Source organism: Hypanus sabinus, chromosome 11, assembly GCF_030144855.1.
Source record: "Hypanus sabinus isolate sHypSab1 chromosome 11, sHypSab1.hap1, whole genome shotgun sequence".
Lineage (NCBI taxonomy): Eukaryota > Metazoa > Chordata > Chondrichthyes > Myliobatiformes > Dasyatidae > Hypanus > Hypanus sabinus.
In genome coordinates, this window is record NC_082716.1 from 25,310,986 (window position 1) to 25,330,855 (window position 19,870).

Genomic DNA, 19,870 nt, shown 5'->3' on the forward strand with positions numbered 1-19,870 from the left:
GAATGCTAAGCTTTTAAGGCACTTGTCAACTGCACTTGGAATACCGTGTGCAGTTTTGAGCTCATTTCTAAGAAAAGATGTGCCAGCATTGGAAAGATTCCAGAGAAGCTTCACAAAAAATATCCTGAGAACGTAAGGGTTAACATTTTAGGAGCAGCTGGTGGCCCTGGGCTTGTACTCACTGGAGTTTAGAAGAGTGAGAGGGATTTCATCCAATCCTATTAAGTATTGAAAGGTCTAGACCGTAGAGTGTATGTTTCCTATAGTGGGGCAGTTGACCAGAGTGCACAGCCTCAGAATACAAAGACATCCCTTTTAGAACAGAGATTAAAAGGAATTTCTTTAGACAGAGGGTAGTGAATCTGTGAAATTCATTGCCACACTCAGCTATGGAAGCCAAGTAATTGGGTATATTTAAAGTGGGGATTGACATGTTCTTGATTAGTAAAGGTATCAAAAGGTTACAGGAAAAAGGCAGGAGAATGAGGGATAATTAGTCAGCCGTGATGGAGTGGTGAAAAAGACTTAATAGGCCAAATGGCTGAATTCTCCTCTATGTCTAATGATATTGGAGCTGTGGTGCTCAAAAGGTTTACTTCCTTTGGTAAAACTCAACTTTCAAAGTCAGCTTCATACAGATGCACCAAGCAAGTCAAAAGCTTCCATTTCATCACCTTCTCCAAACACAGTGCCAGTAGTTCGGCACCCAGTAACTATGAAACTTGACCCAATCCAATTCTTGTCCCCCTTTTCCTAATAGCACACACACACAAGCACTGGCAGTAGATAATGATCAATCCTTTCAAGCAATTAAAGTCCAACTATTTCAGTGCTAAGAGAAGAAAACCAATCAAATCTTTGAAAGTTCCCATACCTTCACACATATTTTCAGCAGGCTGCTTTGTTTTAAGTGCATGATTAAATGAAGCCAGTCAAGCTGCTAATTGGATTTTATTTCTTAGTCCTGAATGCACTTATAGGTACATTTCATTAAGAAGGAAGGACAATTTTGGCAAGGTAAGGGAAACTTGGATGATGAGAGAGGCAGTAAGTTTAGTCAAGAAGCAGGAAGAATAGTAAGCAACACACAAAAAATGTTGGAGGAACTCAGCAGGCCAGGCAGCATCTATGGAAAAGAGTAAACAGCCAACGTGAAGGGTCTCAGCCCGAATTTGAACATCTACAGGGTAATCAACAGGTCAAAATCAGAATCCAATGACTCAATTTTGTACAAGAAGGAGGTGGTGGTGGATCTCTTAAAGACTATTAAGATGGTTAAGTCCCCGGGAGTGGATATGATATTCCACAGATTATTGAGAGGCACAGATATCTGGGCTATTGATCAAGATTTTAGTGCCCTCTCTAGCCACAGACAAAGTCCTAGAGGACTAGCAAATAGCAGAATAGGAATAATCCTGGAAATAGTAGATTGATGAATTTCATGTCAATGGTAGAGAAGTTGCTGGAGACCATTTAACAGATAGGATTTATGAACATTTGGAATTTCATGGCTATTTATTGACCATCAGCATGCCTTTGTACTGGGCAAGTCATGTTTTACTGATTTGATTGAGCTTTTAAAGAAGATACAATGATGAAGGTGGAGCTGTGGATATTCTCTGCATGGATTTTAGGTGTTTGACAATGTCCCACAAGCGACTCTCATCCAGAAGATTAAGATGCATGGGATCCATAGTGAATTGGCTATCCGGATTCAAAATAGGCTTGTCCACAGAAAACAGAGTGGTGGGGGCGGGGGTTCCACTTATTCAGGAAGACTGTAAATATCAGTGCTCTGCAGGAGTCCATTTTAGGACCTTAGCTGTTTGTGATATATATGACATGAATGAAAATGTAGATAGGCAGGATAGTAAGTCTGCAGAAGATACAAAGATTGTTAATGATGTGGATAGCGTAGGAGATCGCCAAATGATACACTAGGCTATACAGTAGATCAGTTGCAGTATTGCAGAAAAATTGCAGATGGAGTTTAGTCCAATGAACATGAGGTGTTGCACTTTGAGAGAGCAAGTATAAATGAATGGTACACTGTTAATGGCTAGACTCTGAACACTATTAATATGCAGAGAGATCTTGGGGTCCAAGTCGATAGCATCCTGAGGAGAGATCTTACAGGATGTTTATAAGATTATGAGAAGCAGAGAGTAGACAGCCAGAATCTTTCTCCCTAAGTTGAAATGTCTAATATTAAAGGGCATGCATTTAAGATGGAATAAGTATGGGGCAAGTTTTCTTTTACAGACAGAGTGCTTTGTGCCCCCATCTTTTGTAAAAGCTTCCAAAATATTTCACATTAATCTAAGGTTCAATTATAAAACTGATTTCTACCTTTAAAAACACTGGCTTGTGACTAATTCAGCAAGCAAGAGCACAAAGTTCTGCAAACCACATGTATTATTTCTAGCCCCTATGATCAATTTGAAATCCTGCAGAAATACCACCCAGAGGTAAAAAAGGCACATATCTGAACAGGGACATTCTTCATTAAGCAAGACTTAAGTATGTAAATTTGGTGCCTGTAGACTTTTTGATGCAACTGCTTAATAAGGCAAGTAACAGAGATAAATCTACCAGCAAAATACGCTGTTGAGATAACTGTCAACCAACAGTATTGACACATTCAGTGTATCAGAGGTCATAACATTTGAAAAACTCAGTTCTTAAAGGCACTCTCACATAGACAAATTCCATAATGAACCAGCTTCAATTCATTCACTTCCATAAAATTAATAAGAAAGCTTCTTAGATACATGAAAATATTCAATTGAATTGGTGACATAATCAGAACACAAATTTACTCATCTGCATTCTGTCTTTTCATACTGTAGCTGTGCTCAGGATCACTACAGTGTTTATTCTGGGTACTTCTGACTGAAGTGGATCACCTTATCAGATAGGCTTCATCCACAAATGATTTTATATTATAGACTGCAATTGTCACCATAGCATAGCTCCACACTATGTTCAGCTATAAATATAGAGCATTATATACTCAGTGACCACTGTACTAGGTACACCTGCTTATTAATGCAAATATCTAATCAGCCAATCATATGGCAACAACTCAACACAGAAAAGTCTGTGGACATAGTCAAGAGGTTCATATCAAACATCAAAATGGGGAAGAATTGAGATTTAAGAGACTTTGACCATGGAGTGATTGTTGATGTCAGACAAGGAGGTTTGAGCATCTCAGAAAATGTTGTCTATGAAAATCCCAGTAATCTCTAAAGTTTAAAGAGAATGGTGCAAAAAAAGGGAAAAAAAATCCAGTGAGCAGCAGTTCTGTGGGCAAAAATGCTTTGTTAATGAGAGAGATGAGAGGAGAATGGCCAGACTGGTCAAACTGACAAAAGGCAAGGGTAACTCAAATATCCATGCACTACAACAGTGGTGGGCAGAAGAGCATCTCTGAACACACAAGACATTGAACCTTGAAATGGTTATGCTACAGCAGCAGAAGACCACATAGAGTTCCATTCCTGTACTTAAAGTGGCCACTGAGCATATATTGTATTTGATACACAGATTAACCAAATGTGTTGTTCTTTTAACTCCATCTCTCTATCTCTACCTTCACTCTTTCTCATATCCTTACTTCCACTTTAACTTCTTGTCAACACTGATTTCTGCATTCCGCTTCTATCTTGCAGAGTCACCTCCTCTGACTTCTCGCTGGACAATATAGGTAATGCAATTCCTCCACAACTGTTGTCAGTCCTGACATATTCAGCCTGCATTGCATTAGGCTGACATGGTGAAATAATACTGGTTTTGACATCTCTCATTGGATCTTCAGAACTTTTGATCTGCCTTCAACTCACAGTAGGTCTCCATCCAACTCAATTTTTGCTTGATTCAGATTATTCTCATAACAAATGCCCTGAAGATGCTGAAACTCTAGCAGTCTCATGTTTTGCAGCAGTACTCTGTGCACCAGAATCAATTGGAAATTTCCTTATATAATACCTTACGCAGAAGTATCTTAAGGTTCATGCAATGGTGGTATAGGTGTTATCCTGAAACACTGGTGAGCTAGCTCTCTCCGTGCCATTTACAGGGATTATGAGGACTTCCAGGGAATCATTTGGCATCAAGGATTGTGAGTACCCACCCCCCTCCCCAATGTTCTGAAATACTAGATCATTTTCCAAAATTTACTGGTGGCTTAATTGGACTGTCCTTCACTTTGGGACATGCCACAGGGTCTAATCTTCTAGCTTGTTACTATGCTTTGCAGGTTTCTTTTTCAACCTATATGCCTTCTGCAAATACTTCAGCAGCAGAATCCTAATGTCTGAGTAACTTGCCAACAAGTTTATCGCGATAAAGGCGAGTTGCACTGAGGTAAGCAATTGTTCAACTCTTGCTGAAGGTATGTACCTGGAGAGCTAGAGTACAAATCTATCATTTTCAAAGAATTCTCTTCATCCTCTTGTAACATGACTTAAAGTGCAAATTTGTACCAAAACCCCCACTGACACATACAATGTTTTAGGAACAGCTTCTTCCCCTCCACCATCAGATATGTGAATGGACAATGAATGAACCATGAAAACTACCTATTTTTGGTCTACTTATTTAATTTACTTTTTAATATATTTCTTATTGTAGTTTATAGCTGTTTATATATTGTATTGTACGACTGCTGCAAAAGAACAAATTTCACAATATGTTAGAGATATTAAACCTGAATCTGACTACAGTTCACTGCCATTAACAGCAGTCCTTCACTCCTTTCTCCTTCTGATGTTCCAAGAAGACCATTCTCAAGTACTTCAATTCATCCAATGACTGCATTTAAAACAAACTTCCTTTTCCATGGCAACTTCCCATGCAGCCACAGCAAAAGCAACACCTGCCTTTCACTACAAAATAAGTAGCGCCCACACTCATGCAAATAACATCATGAGGGCAATTTACTTCAATTCTCTACTTAATGCCTTAGCTTCTTAAATAATTACAAAGAACAGGCGAATCATCCCTCTAAAGAGGCTAGAATTTGCACCTGCATAAGCAGCTGGTAAACAGAAACAATTATAGAACATTACAGCACAATACAAGCCCTTCAGCCCACAAAGTTGTGCCAACCTAAAAAAGCACCTCCATGTTCAATCCTTGAGTCCGGATGAAGGTTATTGGCCCAAAAAGTCAACTGTTTTTTCCTCTCCATAGATACTGCCTGACCTGCTGCATTTTGTGTTACTCCATGATCAATATAATCCTTCCCTTCTACACTGCCAATAACCCTCATTTTTTTAAAAATCCATTGCCCATCTAAGAGTTGCTTAAATGTCCCTATTGTATCAGCCTCTACCACGAAACTCAGCAATGCCTTCCAGGTATCTACCATTCTCTGTGCTAACAAGTCTACCTTTGACATTTCCTCTAAACTTCCCTCCACTCATGTTGAACAGATGTCCTCTCGCATTGCCCATTGCTGACCTGGGAAAAGTTGGTGACTCTCCACTATACCTGCATCACTATCAACTAATTTTAAACACCTCAATCAAGTTACTCCTTATCCTCCTTCACACCAAGGAGAAAAGCACTAGCTTGCACAACCTTTCATTATAAGACCTGTTCCCTAATCCAGGCAGCATCCTGGTAAATATCCTTTGCACTCACTATGCAAATTCCACATCCTTGCTATAGTGAGATAACCAGAGCAGAACTCAATATTCCGTGTGCTCCAACCAGAGTTTTATGGAGTTGCAACATTACCTTGCATGTCTTGAATTCAGTCTCCTTACTAATAAAGATGAATACACCATATGCCTTCTTAACTCCTTGTCAAATTCTGTGGCAACTTTGAAGGATCTATGGATTCCTACCCTTAGATCACTCTGTTCTTCTTCACTGCTAAAAAAAAAATCCCACCATTAACCATGTACTCCTGCTTCAGGTTAGGCTTTCTGAAATTTATCTCTTCACACTTAACTGGCTCAAACTTCATCTACAACTTTTTCTACCCAGCTCTGGATGACAAAGTTCTACTATCTATAATATCACCAGTCTTTGTAGCATCTGTAAACTTACTAACCCATTCTTCTACTTCCTCATTCAAGGCAGTTATAACATCATAGAGTAAGGGTCCCAGAACAGATCTCCATGGGTCACCACCCCAGGCAGAATACGCACTATCAGCAACCACCTTGTACCTCTGTAAGCAAGCCAATTCCAAATCTAGGTGCCAACATTTCCATGGATGAGTTTACCATGGGGAACTTTGTTAAACACCTTACTGAAATCCATATACCTCACATCCGTCAATTTGTTTTGCTACCACCTCAAAAATCTCTATCAACCTTGTGAAACATGACCTGCCCTTCACAACATCAGGCTATCTCTAAAAGGACAATGCTACTCCAAATGCTCATAAATGCTGTCCCTAAAAACCCTCTCCATTAGTTTGTCTACCATTCATGTAAAGCCCACTATAACTCCCAAGGTTAACCCCAATACATTTCCTTAACAACTGAGCAATAGTTGCCATCCTCTAATCCTGTGGTATTACTCCTGCATCCAGGAAAAAAAATCAAGATAATCCTCAATGTCCCAGCAATATCTTCCCTCGCTTCCTGTAGAAACTTGGGGTACATTGTTGATGAATAGCTTGTCATTTGGCAGGGAGTAGAGTTAAATACGCAAGATTAGAAAAATTGCATTGCTTTATTACCTATATATAATGTTACTAATTGCCCTTTAACAAAAATTGTAATTACCTTGCTGAATATCTTATCCCTGTGGTTAAGATGTAATTAATCTATTTTTTAAAAGAAATGATTGAGTTGCAAAATCAGTAATCAGGAAGGGACACACAGATGGTGCAGGTCATGCCATACTTGTAGGAAGAATGTGATTAAAGTTAGTCTCTTAACAATATGGGACTAAAGTGGCAAGGCTAGAAATTAGTCACTTTGACATTCAATATTTCTAACCTGCTCTTATGACTGTGATTTTGCCCTAAGTAACCTCTTTTAAAAATTATTGAATTCATTTTTTTAAATGCCTTCAAGTATGCGTTTATGTTAATGGAAACGACCTGGAGCATCAGCAGCACAAGTATTCCATCAGTGATACCTACCGCTAGCTGCAAAGTAGACCCACAGCTAATAAAGTACAGCTATCTGTTCCTGTGAACCTAGGGCCTTTAATGCATGGCTGAACAAAATGGAGATATTGCCATAACATTCTAAACTTGAAAACTTGGAAGCTACAGATAATCCTTAACTGCATGGAGCACTGGAAAAGTCATGTTCCAAATAACTGAGCAAGCGACACTCCCTAGCTGGCTGATTCAGAGCAGAATGTAGCTTTTCAGTCTGACAGGGTACTGAAATCTGAAAATCAAGATTTTCAAAGCTTGATTTTTTTCCCTTTTGCACAAAGAAAGGAAGAAGCCAAAATTTCACATGCCAGTTCAAAACTCATCATGTGAAGTGGGGATTTAATCTCTCTTGCTGCTTTAAAGTAAAAGAAAGTGAGGGGCACCATCTTAATCACACTGTATGCTTGATGCACCTCGTTCCAAGAGATGTTTTAGTTGCTGGCTCAATAATGTGAGATTCAGTGATGGACTGCACAAAGAAAATGATTGTTCTTGCTAAGGATCATAGAGAGCATCAGTGGGAGTTGGGTGTGGGGACTAAAAGGATCAGGAGTGGGGAACCCTTTTCAAGACCTCGGGAAAAACCATAATCAGGTCTGTAGGGATGGGAGGGATTAAGCTTGCAGCAGGCATTACCAAAGGTCCTGGGATCATGGCATTCACGGCGGACATTAGAGCTGGATGATCTGCCAAGTGGAGATGTTCTAAAAGCTAAATGGAATGTGGGAATGCAGTAGAGGGGGCAGAGGGTGAGGCATTCACACCCTTAAAACTCATTGAGTTGGGGTCCCAAAGGAATGGTAAGTAGAAATTGCAGTTATTATAGCAAGGTTCCAGTCACCACTATGAATATCACACTAGCTGAGTGATCAGTTCTCATCAAAGGTCCTTCCTGTGTACCCCTTCACCTATACCTCAATAAGTTCTGGGTCAGCCATAATGTGGAGCTCTCCTTCCATTGTCTCTGCCTTTGTGCCTATTTCTTAGGCAAGGTGTCCTCATCCCCTAATCCCTCACCCCCAGATAATCCCTTCTCATGTTACCAACACTCCCCTCCTGCTTGGACATCTCTTTCAGGCTTTTCATCCCCCCCCCCTTCACATCATCTCTAATTGTCACCATGACATCAATGGCCTTGACTTCTGCACTCTCTTAGCCTACTCCAACCACAACCCCTCCAAACACCTAGCTCTTACTTTGCACAAATAACAACCTCATGACCAACTGTAGATAAGGATAGTGCTGTTTTAGTCTGGTGAACTAACTTCTAGCTTGCAGACAGCTCTTGGATATTTCATCTTACCAACCCCCAATGACCTCACCAACAAACACCAGGTAACCATCTCGTACATTCAAATTAGACTAGGAGATCTCACTTGCATAGCCACTGGCCCAATAGTGTCTTACGCCCACATTTCCAATTCTATTTCTTACCTCAGACCCACAAACATGAATGTTATGTACCCCTAGGGTTCATATTTTCTGTGGACTATCACTTTAAAATGTCAGGAGAATGAGACTGGCTTTTGGACACTGTTTGAGCTGTTACAGAGAGAGGGACGATGGTGTTTAGATGGTGTTTAAACCAACTCTAAAACTTGTTTTGAATATACAAAGACACAGCCCTCTTGTGAGTTCTTAGAGAAAGAGCCAGCAACGAGCAGCTTGTGGGTCGCCATGGTGACCGAGGGCAGCACTGGTGTTCAGCACGGTGAGATAAATAGAAGGTCAGCTGATAGACCTACAGTCACATGGTTTTGGACACTGAATGGGCTTTGTTGTGCGCACAGAAAAGGTGGGTTTTTGGAGGATCGATCAGGTAGATTGATCAGTGGCTCTCCCAGTGTGAAAGCGTGTGACCAACCCTTGCCTGGTTGATAATTCCACCACGGATGAACGGTCCCCTTTGTTGTGGTCACAGTCGGTGACTTCTAAAGAATTTTGGAGGACAACGGGAAGATCAATGGCACCTGAAGAACTAAACATCTCACTCTCTCTCTCCATCACTACTCAACTCATACCACGAACTGAACTGAACTTCACTCATCATCGTAAGACTGTATCCATTTACCCCTGGGCTTGAAGAAGCTTGGTTTACCTATTTCCATATATATATGTAACCCCCTGGGTCGCCTCAGGCTCGCTCAGCTCGTTCTCGTCTAGGGGGAGCAGCCTTCGGCCCCGCCAAACTGGGTAATCAGCTGGTGTGGATACTGTGTGATGTCCCCGCCTCGCCCAAAACCAGACAGTACACCATATGCGATTAAATGAGTACAATTTATAAAGGTTACTATAACTAAGTGATTAATAACGATACAGTATATATGAAGAGAAAATTAAAGAAAAGGCGCCAAACTTATCAAAGTCCAAACCACTTCGTGCACAACCGTTGGAGCTCAATTTCTGAAGTCTTCTGGCCACCATTCGATCCCCTCCGAACTCCTCGACTCGCAGCTCAGGACCCTCCGAACTCCTCGACTCTCCAAACAGCTCAGGACCCTCCGAGTGGTCAACCAAGCACATCTAGCTTCATCCCCCCCCCTCCTCGGAGAATCTCCCGGCCTCGGACCCCCCTTTGGGGTCCGATCCTCGCCCAGCTTAGAGCATTGCGTCCTCTCTCTCGACCCCCTCGCGCCGATCTGCCCAAAAGCCCGTCAACAAAAGCTTACAGACTCAGAAGAAAGAACATTAATCCCCATTTGGTTTACAAAGGAATACCATTCTCGTTATCAGTAAATTAGCATTCCTGCTAGTTAACAAAAAAGAAGAAACCCTCTTTACATATATATATATAAATCAATGCTAACCTGTTTGATATATCTGCATTTATATTACTGTATTGCGTAGTTACTAATAAATAGCATTAGTTTATAGCAATACCAGACGCCACGGTTTTTTCTATTTCTGCTGGTTCTTTAACCTGTCAAAGGGTACGTGATAAAATTGGGGGGTCATCCAGGATATGAACATAATGGTTGTGGGGGGCTTGTTTGAGTTGATTGGGGACAAGCCCTTTTGATTTGGTTGTGTGGAAAAACAGCAGAATTTGAGGTTGAGGATTTTCTGGCAATGCCAGACCCTGCGGGCTTAACAAAGCTAAAAAGGGTGAGTTGTGGGAAGTTGTTAATGCATTAAAACTTAGGGAGGCAAAAAAGGGTATGACAAAGGTGGAACTCTGAAGGATAATAGTCGAGCATTATATTTCTATGAAGCAATTTAGTGAGGAGGAGTTAAAAACATTTCCTTTAGGGAAAGAGGAGCTCCAGTTGCAAATGGAACAAATGAAGCTAGATAGATTAGAGAGAAGAGGCAGAAAAACAGAGACAGTTTGAAAGGGAGAAATTTATATACTTTAATCACTGGTACACCTTGGGAGGGGTAACTGAGGGTTTGGACAGCTTGAAAGAGCTGGTCTTGATTGAAGACTTTTAAGATGTGCGGTCCTGATGATGTAAGGGTATACCTAGATGAAAAGGATGCCACTACCTTTCAGGAGTCTGCTAGGCTAGCAGACAAGGTTGTTTTAACCCATGAGGTTGAGTTTACTCTTGATGAGAGTTTCCTAGAGCGTAGCTAGGAGGATCAGGGTAACCTGGAATTTGAAACTGGGACTGGTATTGAAAGCCAAGAAGAGGCAGCTGTCCCAATTACCTGTGTTCAGGTTGTTGAAGCACCTGTGAATTTCCAGGGTGTTGAACTTTGTGTTGAAACTCAGTTAAGGTCTGAGGAGTCTGACTTGGTTGAAAAGGAATGCAGTTTTTTGTGTCAGATGGACTTGGTTCAGTGAATAAAGGGTTAAACTTGGTGCCAGTGGAATTTGAGGATTCTCAGTCACTTGTGTTAGTTGGTGTTGAGATGAAAACGGGTGAGGTAAATGTTATTGAAAATATTGAGAAAAGTGTTGTTTCTGGACTTTTGAATAAGGTAAATTTAAAGTCTGAATTGGTTTCAGGACCTTGCTGAAGGGACAGTGTTTTGGTAACAAGGTGCCTGCCAGTCTGTTACCGTTTGTTTCGGAATTTAGGAATAAACAACGTGGGCTAGTTTACCAAGTTTGTGGTGTGGAGAGGCAAAACTTGAAGTGTTGCTTTGACCAAGAAGGACCATCTGCAGGTGTTATTATGGAAACTAACAGAATAAAAGGTCTTGAAGATAAAATTAATGACTTGCTTGAAATTAATGAGTTGTTTGGATGTTCAGCAAATGGGCTTAGTTTGGAAAACTTTGGTGATAAGCTAGCACTTGTGCAGGAATTCTATGAAAGCCTTATCCAAGCTGGTAAGCACGCTGATCATGTGATGGTTATGTGTTCCGTGGTGAAGTGGACAAGGGACAATGGGTGATCAAACTCCATTTTCAATACAATAGGATCTGGTTTTGCAGGAATTTGACTTTTTTTTGGTAACAAAGCATGTGAAAGTTAAAGACAATATCATGGTAGATTGACTGTTTGAATGTTAAGTTTAAAAGTGAAATAGAGATTAATATTTATATTTGCTTCTGTAATGTGCTACATGATAATCCCTTACGTATTGCTTTATATTCTGTAATGTAGTTAAAAAATTTTGCTATTTGATCAAAATTTTGCTTTGGGGGGAGGTGTTATGTACACCTAGGGTTCATATTTTCTGTTGACCATCACTTTGATGTATCATGTGACACCGGGTAAATGTCTTGTTTTTCTGCCTGCTCTGTCCCAAGATGAAGAAACTTATCTCTTCTTACATCAACTCCATTCTGTCTCACCTTGTCCAGACTTTCACCTACCTATAGGACACCTCGCATGCCCTTCACCATTTGGAGAACTTCCAATTCCCTGGCCGACAATGCCTTATCTTCACTGTGGATGTCCAGTCTTTATACAACTCCATTCTTCATTAGGAAGATCCAAAACCCCTTTCTACAAATATCCAAGCAGGTCTTCTCTAGCAACACTCATCTTCCAGGTTGAACCAGTTTTGAGTTTCAACAACTTCTATTTTGACTCCTATCACTTTCGACATATTAACATTGCAGCAATGGGCAGCCATGCGATCCTTGGTTATGCCTATCTTTTTGTTGGCTAAACCTTCTCCAGTACCTCTCTCCAACTCTTTCTCCATTACACTGATGACTGCATTGGTGTTGCTTCTGGCACCCATGCAGAACTTGACTAATTTATCACCTTCACCACAAACTTTCACTTTGCTCTCAATTTCACATGAATCACTGTTGATACCTCTTTCCCATTTCTAGATCTCATTATCTCAATCTCAAGAGACAAACTGTCCACTAATATTTACTATAAACAGAAGGATTGCCACAGCTACTTAGACTATACTTCTTCCTTGAAAGGATGTCAGTCTTCTGTTCCTGTTTCTCTGTGCCCAATTCACCTGCTCTCAAGACAAGGCTTTCTGCTCCAGGACATCTCAAATTCCTTCCTTTTTCAGAAGCATACCTTCCTTACAGCTGTAGTCGATGGAGCCTTATTTTGCATCTCTTGTTTCTCATTTTTCTGCTATCATCCCACCTCCTCCCACACAGAACACAGACAGGGGAATGAGAAGGGATTGCATTGAAAACTATTAAATCTTAAGAGATCTACACATTAATAGGGGTGTCTAGGACCAGAGAGCAAATCCTGAGAATACAATAACCTGCCTTTAGAATGTGGTGGTGAATAAATTTCTATAGCAAGAAGGTGATGAAATTGTACAACTCATTGCCACAAATGACTGTGGAGGCCAGGTCACTGGGTATATTTGAAGCAGAGGTTGACAAGTTCTTTATTAGTAAGGGTGTCAAACATTATGGGAAGTATGCAGGAGAATGAGATTAAGAGGGATAATAAATCAGCCATGATCAAATGGCAGAGCAGAGTTGGTGGGTTAGATGAGCTAATTCTGATCACAGGGTCATACTGACTTGTCTACCCTTGACCTCTCTACTGCCAGAAAGAGGCCCAACACAAACGGGAGGAGCAACACTTCAGATTTTTCAGTTTTAGGTTAACACCCCATTCTTATTTTCCCTCTTCATCCCCCTTTCTTCCCCTCCTAACTTTCTGATTCTCTGGTATTCCCATTGTGTCCCCCTTTCCATTCTCACCCCTAATCCATTCAATCGTTTGTGTTCCCTTCCCTCTCCAAGCTCCAATCACACACAAGTTTCCACAACTCCCCACTTCCCCCATTTTGTTCCAACTGATGTTGGTATGGAAGCTATAGGGCATCAGACTGAAAGATCCTACAGAGGATAGTAAAACTGCTCAGAGGGTCTCTAGAATCTTCCTTCCCCCCACCCCCATTTGTGACATTTACCAGGAATGCTGTACATGAAAAGTCCAAAGCATTTTTGAGGATCCCAATCACCTATTCCACAATCTCTTTGACCCACCAGCATCAGGAAGGTGGCACAGGATCGTCCCGACAAGGATTGTCAGACTGGGTAACAGTTCCTTCCCCCAGGCAATCAGACTGACAAATACTTTGCTTCCACCAAGGTCTCATAACTCTTTACAGTACTGTTTACCTGTGCTGTGCACTTCACATGCATTTTGCGTTATATTTTACTTGCTTATTTGGAGTAATAATTTGTTTTATGTGCTGTGTGTGATATCTGTATTGTAGGTGTACCATGGTCCGTAGGATCATTGTTTTGTTTGGTTGTATATATGTACAATGAGGGGACAACAGACTTTAACATAAACTTGTTTAGCTCTCCCTTCTCTAATGGTTCCCATTTTCACCCCCGTATCTGTATCCAGTTTATCTCCTGTCATCTTCACATTACTTCCATCCACCTTGCTCTATTTATTTTGCCTTTTCCTCTCTTTCTCTGCCTGTCTCCATCTCTCATTAAGCTGCCAACTTCAACCCTGCTGATCACACCTACTTGGCTATAATGTGGGCAGCACTGCTGCATAGCGGTTAATGTAATTGCTTTCCAGCACCAGTGATCAGGTCTTGATTACCACCGCTGTTTCTAAGGAGTTAGTGCATTTTCCTTTTGACTGTGTGTTTCTTTCCACATTCCAAAGATGTACCATAAGGTTAGGGTTATTGAGTTGTAGGCATGCTATGTTGGCACCAGAAGTGTGCTAACACTTGTGGGCTGCCCCCAGTACAATTGTTTGACTGTATTGCTCACTGGGGCAGAACAATGCATTTCACCGTATGTTTTAATATTTCGATGTTCATGTGACAAATCAAGCCAATGATTATCTCAACCCCCCCCCCACCACTTCTCAGTCCACCAATAGCCTTGCAATCCCTCACTGCCACTCCCTTTCTCTTCTCTCTTCTGACCCACTCATCTCACCACCCTCAGCCCTGATCCAGGGTTTCGACCCAAAACGTTGACAGTGTCTTTTCTCTTACCCATGCTACTTGATCCACTGAGTTCTTGCAACGGGTTAAATGTAGATCCAAGTTCTAGCATCTCCAGTTTCTTGTATTCTCATGCCAGAAAGTTCATAAACTACCTTTCTGTAGGTTGAACACAACCTGGGAATAGTCATTCTTATGTTTCAGACAGACATACTTTATTGATCCTGAGGGAAATTGGGTTTTGTTACAGTCCCACCAACCAAGAATAGTGTAGAAATATAGCAAAATAAAACCATAAATAATTAAATAATAAGTAAATTATGCCAAGTGGAAGTAAGTCCAGGACCAGCCTATTGGCTCAGGGTGTCTGACACTCTGAGGGAGGAGTTGTAAAGTTTGATGGCCACAGGCAGGAATGACTTCCTATGATGCTCAGTGTTGCATCTCGGTGGAATGAGTCTCTGGCTGAATGAACTCCTGAGCCTAACCAGTACATTATGCAGTGGATTGGAGACATTGTCCAAGATGGCATGCAACTTGGATAGCATCCTCTTTTCAGACAACACTGTCAGAGAGTCCAACATCACTGGCCTTACGAATGAGTTTGTTGATTCTGTTGGTGTCTGCTACCCTCAGCCTGCTGCCCCAGCACACAACAGCAAACACAATAGCACTGGCCACCACAGACTCGTAGAGCATCCTCTGCATCATCTGGCAGATGTTAAAGGACCTCAGTCTGCTCAGGAAGTAGAGATGGCTCTGACCCTTCTTGTAGACAGCATCAGTGCTCTTGACCAGTCTGGTTTATTGTCAATTCATATCCCCAGGTATTTGTAATCCTCCACCAGGTCCACACTGACCCCTTGGATGGAAACAGGGTTCATTCAACCACAATGCATTTTTGATCATGTAGTGTTGAAATTAAATGAAACAGCGGCACATAATCAAATGTATAGGTGTGTAAGGACTTGAGCAGAATAGAAAGTGCTGTAGAACTGTGATACATTCTCTCTAGTTATATTTAGCCTGGTCAACCCAATGCTGAAATGCCAACTATTGTCTGATTTGCAATTATAAGTTTAGTATGAATCAGAAGGCAGTGAAATATTCTGCAAATGCTGGAAATCTAAAGCAAACTGAAATTTAAAAAAATAAATGAAGCTAATGGCGAGAGATCAAAGATCGTGGCAAAACTTGCAAACAATAGCTTTGGAAATTATAAAAATGGATATCAGACAAGCAGTCTATAGTACAAAAGCATTGGAAGGGAGTGGGAAGGCAGTAAGGAGGTATGGTAGGGGATACAGTGGAAATTGTTAAAGAGACATGGAGCCTGACATAAACTTTCGTTTGGTGTCATTAATGGGTGGCAGGTACCTGAGAGGTAGGAAGGACAAGAATGGAAGACACCAGAGGCAGCAGGCAAATACTGTATTGTCACGTTCCAATGTTATCAACAGTCACTTACCACAAAACACAATCTGTATTAAGATATGTACTATCTTTTACATAGTAAAACATCCCAAGTACTTCCTGAGATTGTTGCAAGAAAGGTTTAACAGCATGAAGATTTTAGCGCCGATGGCCAGAAGCTTGATCAAACAGAGAGATTTTTAGAGGCATAGTAAAGAACGTGGCGAGCTGGGTGGAGAGAGTCAGGGATTCCAGAACCTGGGAGTATTAACAACTGAAACTATATTTGCCAATCACAGTGAATGCAAAAGCCTGCAAAAAGTAGTGGATACAGCCCAGTCCATCAGAGGCATAGCACTCTCCACCATTGAGCACATCTGAAGGGAGCATTGCCACAAGAAAGCAACATCTACCATCAAGGACCCCCACATCCAGGCCATGCTCTTTTATCACTGCTGCCATTGGGACAGAGATACAAAGGCCACACCATCAGGTTCAGGTACAGTCATTACACATCAGAAAGTTCTTACACTTCAACATCAGGCTCCTGAAACTGCATGAATAATCCAACTCTGAACTAATTTCACAACCTAATTTCTCTTTCAAGGACTCCATAACTGATTTTCTCAGTACTACGTATTACTAATATTATTTTGTCTTTGTACAGTCAGTCTAATGTTTGTCAGGCTGTGTGTAGCTTTTCATTGATTTTATCATATTTATTTGTTCTTCTGTAAATGGCTGCAACTAAATTAATCTCAGGGTGGTGATTGTGACATAGAGGTACTTAGCTTATAAATTTACTTTAAACTTTGATTAAACACCTGATTATTCAAAGTGTCAGAATTGAAGGAGCACTAATAACTTGGAGAGCTGCCATTCTGGAGGGTATTATAAAGATAGCAGAGGGGAGGATTATTGAGGGGCTTGAGAGCAAAGTGTGAAAATTTGAAAATCAAGATGCTGCTTAACAGATGATTAATGAAAGTTGATAAAGTGAATGAGGTTTGGTGCAAATTCAGTCATGGATAGCAGAATTTTAAATTATTTTAAACTTTTTGAATGGGATGGCAGAGCCATTGGAAGAGGAAGGGCATGAATGAGGTCTTCCACAGCAGATGAGCTCAGGGAGGGGTTGATTCAGCTAACATTACTGAGGTGAAGACATGTACTCTTCAGAGAGGAGGGAAGAGACAAAGAGAGCATCCTGTTTGGTCTCTCTTTGTGCTAAGTAGACCTATCCACCTTCTCTGTGGGCGGGCTTTACAGTCAACCCCTCTCTCTCTTTCATTGCCCATCAGTTCAGTTTGGAAATGAACTGAACTGGCAGCAACATGGCAGAGTGTTCCAAAAAAAGAAATTTATAAAATCTACTTCACACCAGACTACACTAAAGTGTACCCCTACCTAACATAATGACAGTGTTCTCACTGAACTGTTTAGAACAGTGACTTTTCTATTACCCATAGTGGGTTAAATGATTGCAAAAGACATGTTGAGGTGAGTTTAACAGGTGTCATTAGCATAGCTAATGTTATTTAAACTAGCTGGCTAGCTGCTAAGGAGTTACTCTATGCTCAAACTCTATGTAGACTTGCTTAAAGTTATAATAGAATCAAAAAAGGACTCCATGATAAGTACATCTTTAAATGTCACATTTTATGCATAAGACAATATAATAAGGATACACCTTATGCTTTTATTTCTTTTAGGAACCACAACATATTAGGGAAGCTTAGCGCACAGAAGGCTGCTCAAGTACTTCACAGTTCTTTTCAGCAGAAAACCAAAGTCTGACAGAGAAGGTCACTAGAGCTGAGGTGTGCTTTACATCTTTCATTGTTGAACATAACCTGCCAGTCCAGGTATGTGAGCGCACAGGTGGACTACTCAGGAAAATGTTTCCTTATTCAGAAATAGCAAAAAACTATGCCCGCTCATCAACCAAGACAGCAGCTATTATGAACATGGTGCTGGAACCTGATGTGTGTGTGTAAATAATTTCAATATGTGATCAAATAAATTGTGTTCTTTGATAATCAAAAGTCCTGTATACATACACCCTTGGAGGTCAACACGTGGAGGGGGGGGAAATGAGATTTTGCAGGGTGGGATGTCTGTGTTCCACACTTGCAGCCTGGCTTGCTGAGCTCCTCCAGCAATTTGTGTATGTTGCCTGTTAACACCTATAGTTTGATTAAGCATCTCCGGGAAATAGAATGGAGACTGTAGCAAGAAAGTATGTGGTATGGACAAGTGAATCAGTTTTAGACTCAACAATACCTAAACGAAAGAAATTTCTTATTCACAGCCGGATATCAGTTTGACAGAGGTCATCGAAGACACACATCCAGGAAACTATTGTCGGCTATTAGGGCTGGGGGGGGGGGGGGGTGGAGGAGAAGGACGGGGTTGTGAATTAACAAGGCTACAAGACAAAAAAGACAGAGGAGGATGAAGAGATTACTTTTCTCAGTCATACAAGGAAGCCATTCTGCGACTTGATGTTGGTCAGACAGCATTAATGGAGGAAAATAATGGATTTTTAGTGCACAGGAAGCAGGAGAACCATGTTGAATCCATAGAGTAAGAAATTGCAAGAAACTCGCCCCCCTCCAAAAAAAAAGTTTTGTCACGGGTAAAGAAGTCTTGTACCCTTACCTCGATATCGGGCGGGTCAAAGCTCAACATTCGCGACATGGTGGAGAAGGTATTCTGATCCTGAGTGGTATCTTTGAAGACTTTCCCTTCTCTGTCGCAGGAGTAGCGAGTAGGGTGCGTATCGAGTGCGCAGCAATCACGGGAATTTCTCAGGCACTATTTAACCTAGGACGCATTCCGCGCCAAGAGCCGGGGGCGGGGTTGTCAAACGGTACCGCAACTCCATGGATTCAATCCCCCAGAGTTTGCGGAATCAAATTTGTACTTGGATTTATTATTGTAAGACTGAGGAGGTCAAAATCAAACTTTTATCATGCAGAAGTTAGTTTAATAACCGATGCAACCGCAGTGAATAGTTAATTTATTGTCATTACGTGCCTTGTAGAATGACATTAGCGAGCATGGTCTTGACCATAACAGTTCTTGGCATTTTTTTTCTACAGAAGTGGTTTGTCATTGCCTTCTTCTGAGCAATGTCTTTTACAAGACGTGGGGCCGCAGCCATTGTCAATATTCTTCAAAGTTTGCCTGGCGTCAGTGGTCGCATAACCAGGACTATGGCGTGCATCAGATGCTGGCAGGACCATCCAGCACCTGCTCCCACGGCTCTACGTGACAATGATCGGGGGTGGGGTGCGAGCTGAGCAGGGTGCTGATCCTTGCCCAAGGATGACTTGCTTGGTAGAAACATTTCCCAATCTCCTCAGCAGAGTGGTTAATGTAGATCAGGGGTTCCCAACGAGGGTGCACCAGCCGTTTGCTTAATGGTATTGGTCCATGGCATAAGCAAAAAGTTTGGAAGCCCCTGACATACATGTTTAAAGCAAAGTACGGCAGATGCTTGAAGATATGATAGAAAATGGGAAATGCACAAAAGCTGCCTGTCCTGTGGAGTATTCCCAGGTTTGTAAATTGCAGAAGGAGAACACTACTTACCCATCAGACTAGTCAGCCACTTCCTGTCGCGTATGTGGAGGAGCCCGCAGCTTCCACATTGATCGAACAGTCACCTCAGAACCCATCAAAGCAAAATGAACTCACTGGAGGAATTCCAGGAGTCAGGCATTATCTGCAGATGTTGAGGAGAACCTGCAAGAGGACACCAAACTGAAATACACGTAACTCATTCTCTGTTTTTGTAAAAGGAACCCATATGAGTAATGTGTTTAGTTCTGATTACCTCACTACGGGAAGGATGTGGATGCTATAGAGAGAGTACAGAGGAGATTTACAAGGATGTTGCCTGGATTGGAGAGTGTGACTTATGAGAAGTAGGTTGAGTGAATTTGGCCTTTTCTCCTTGGAGCGATGGAGGATGAGAGGTGACCTGATATCGGTGTATAAGATGATGAGA

General features: G+C 41.4%; 1 protein-coding gene across 3 annotated transcripts in view; it reads right to left on the bottom strand.

The window, feature by feature from the left end:
* The window catches only part of LOC132401544 (dihydropyrimidine dehydrogenase [NADP(+)]-like), an 889,454-nt gene extending 870,804 nt beyond the window's left edge, over positions 1-18,650 (bottom strand). For all 3 annotated transcript variants that reach the window (XM_059983565.1, XM_059983564.1, XM_059983566.1), the window contains exon 1: positions 18,517-18,650. In XM_059983565.1, the coding sequence (XP_059839548.1) occupies positions 18,517-18,555 (39 nt within the window). In that variant the 5' untranslated portion in view covers positions 18,556-18,650. The remainder of the gene's footprint in view (positions 1-18,516) is intronic.
* Between the last annotated feature and the right edge of the window lie 1,220 nt (positions 18,651-19,870).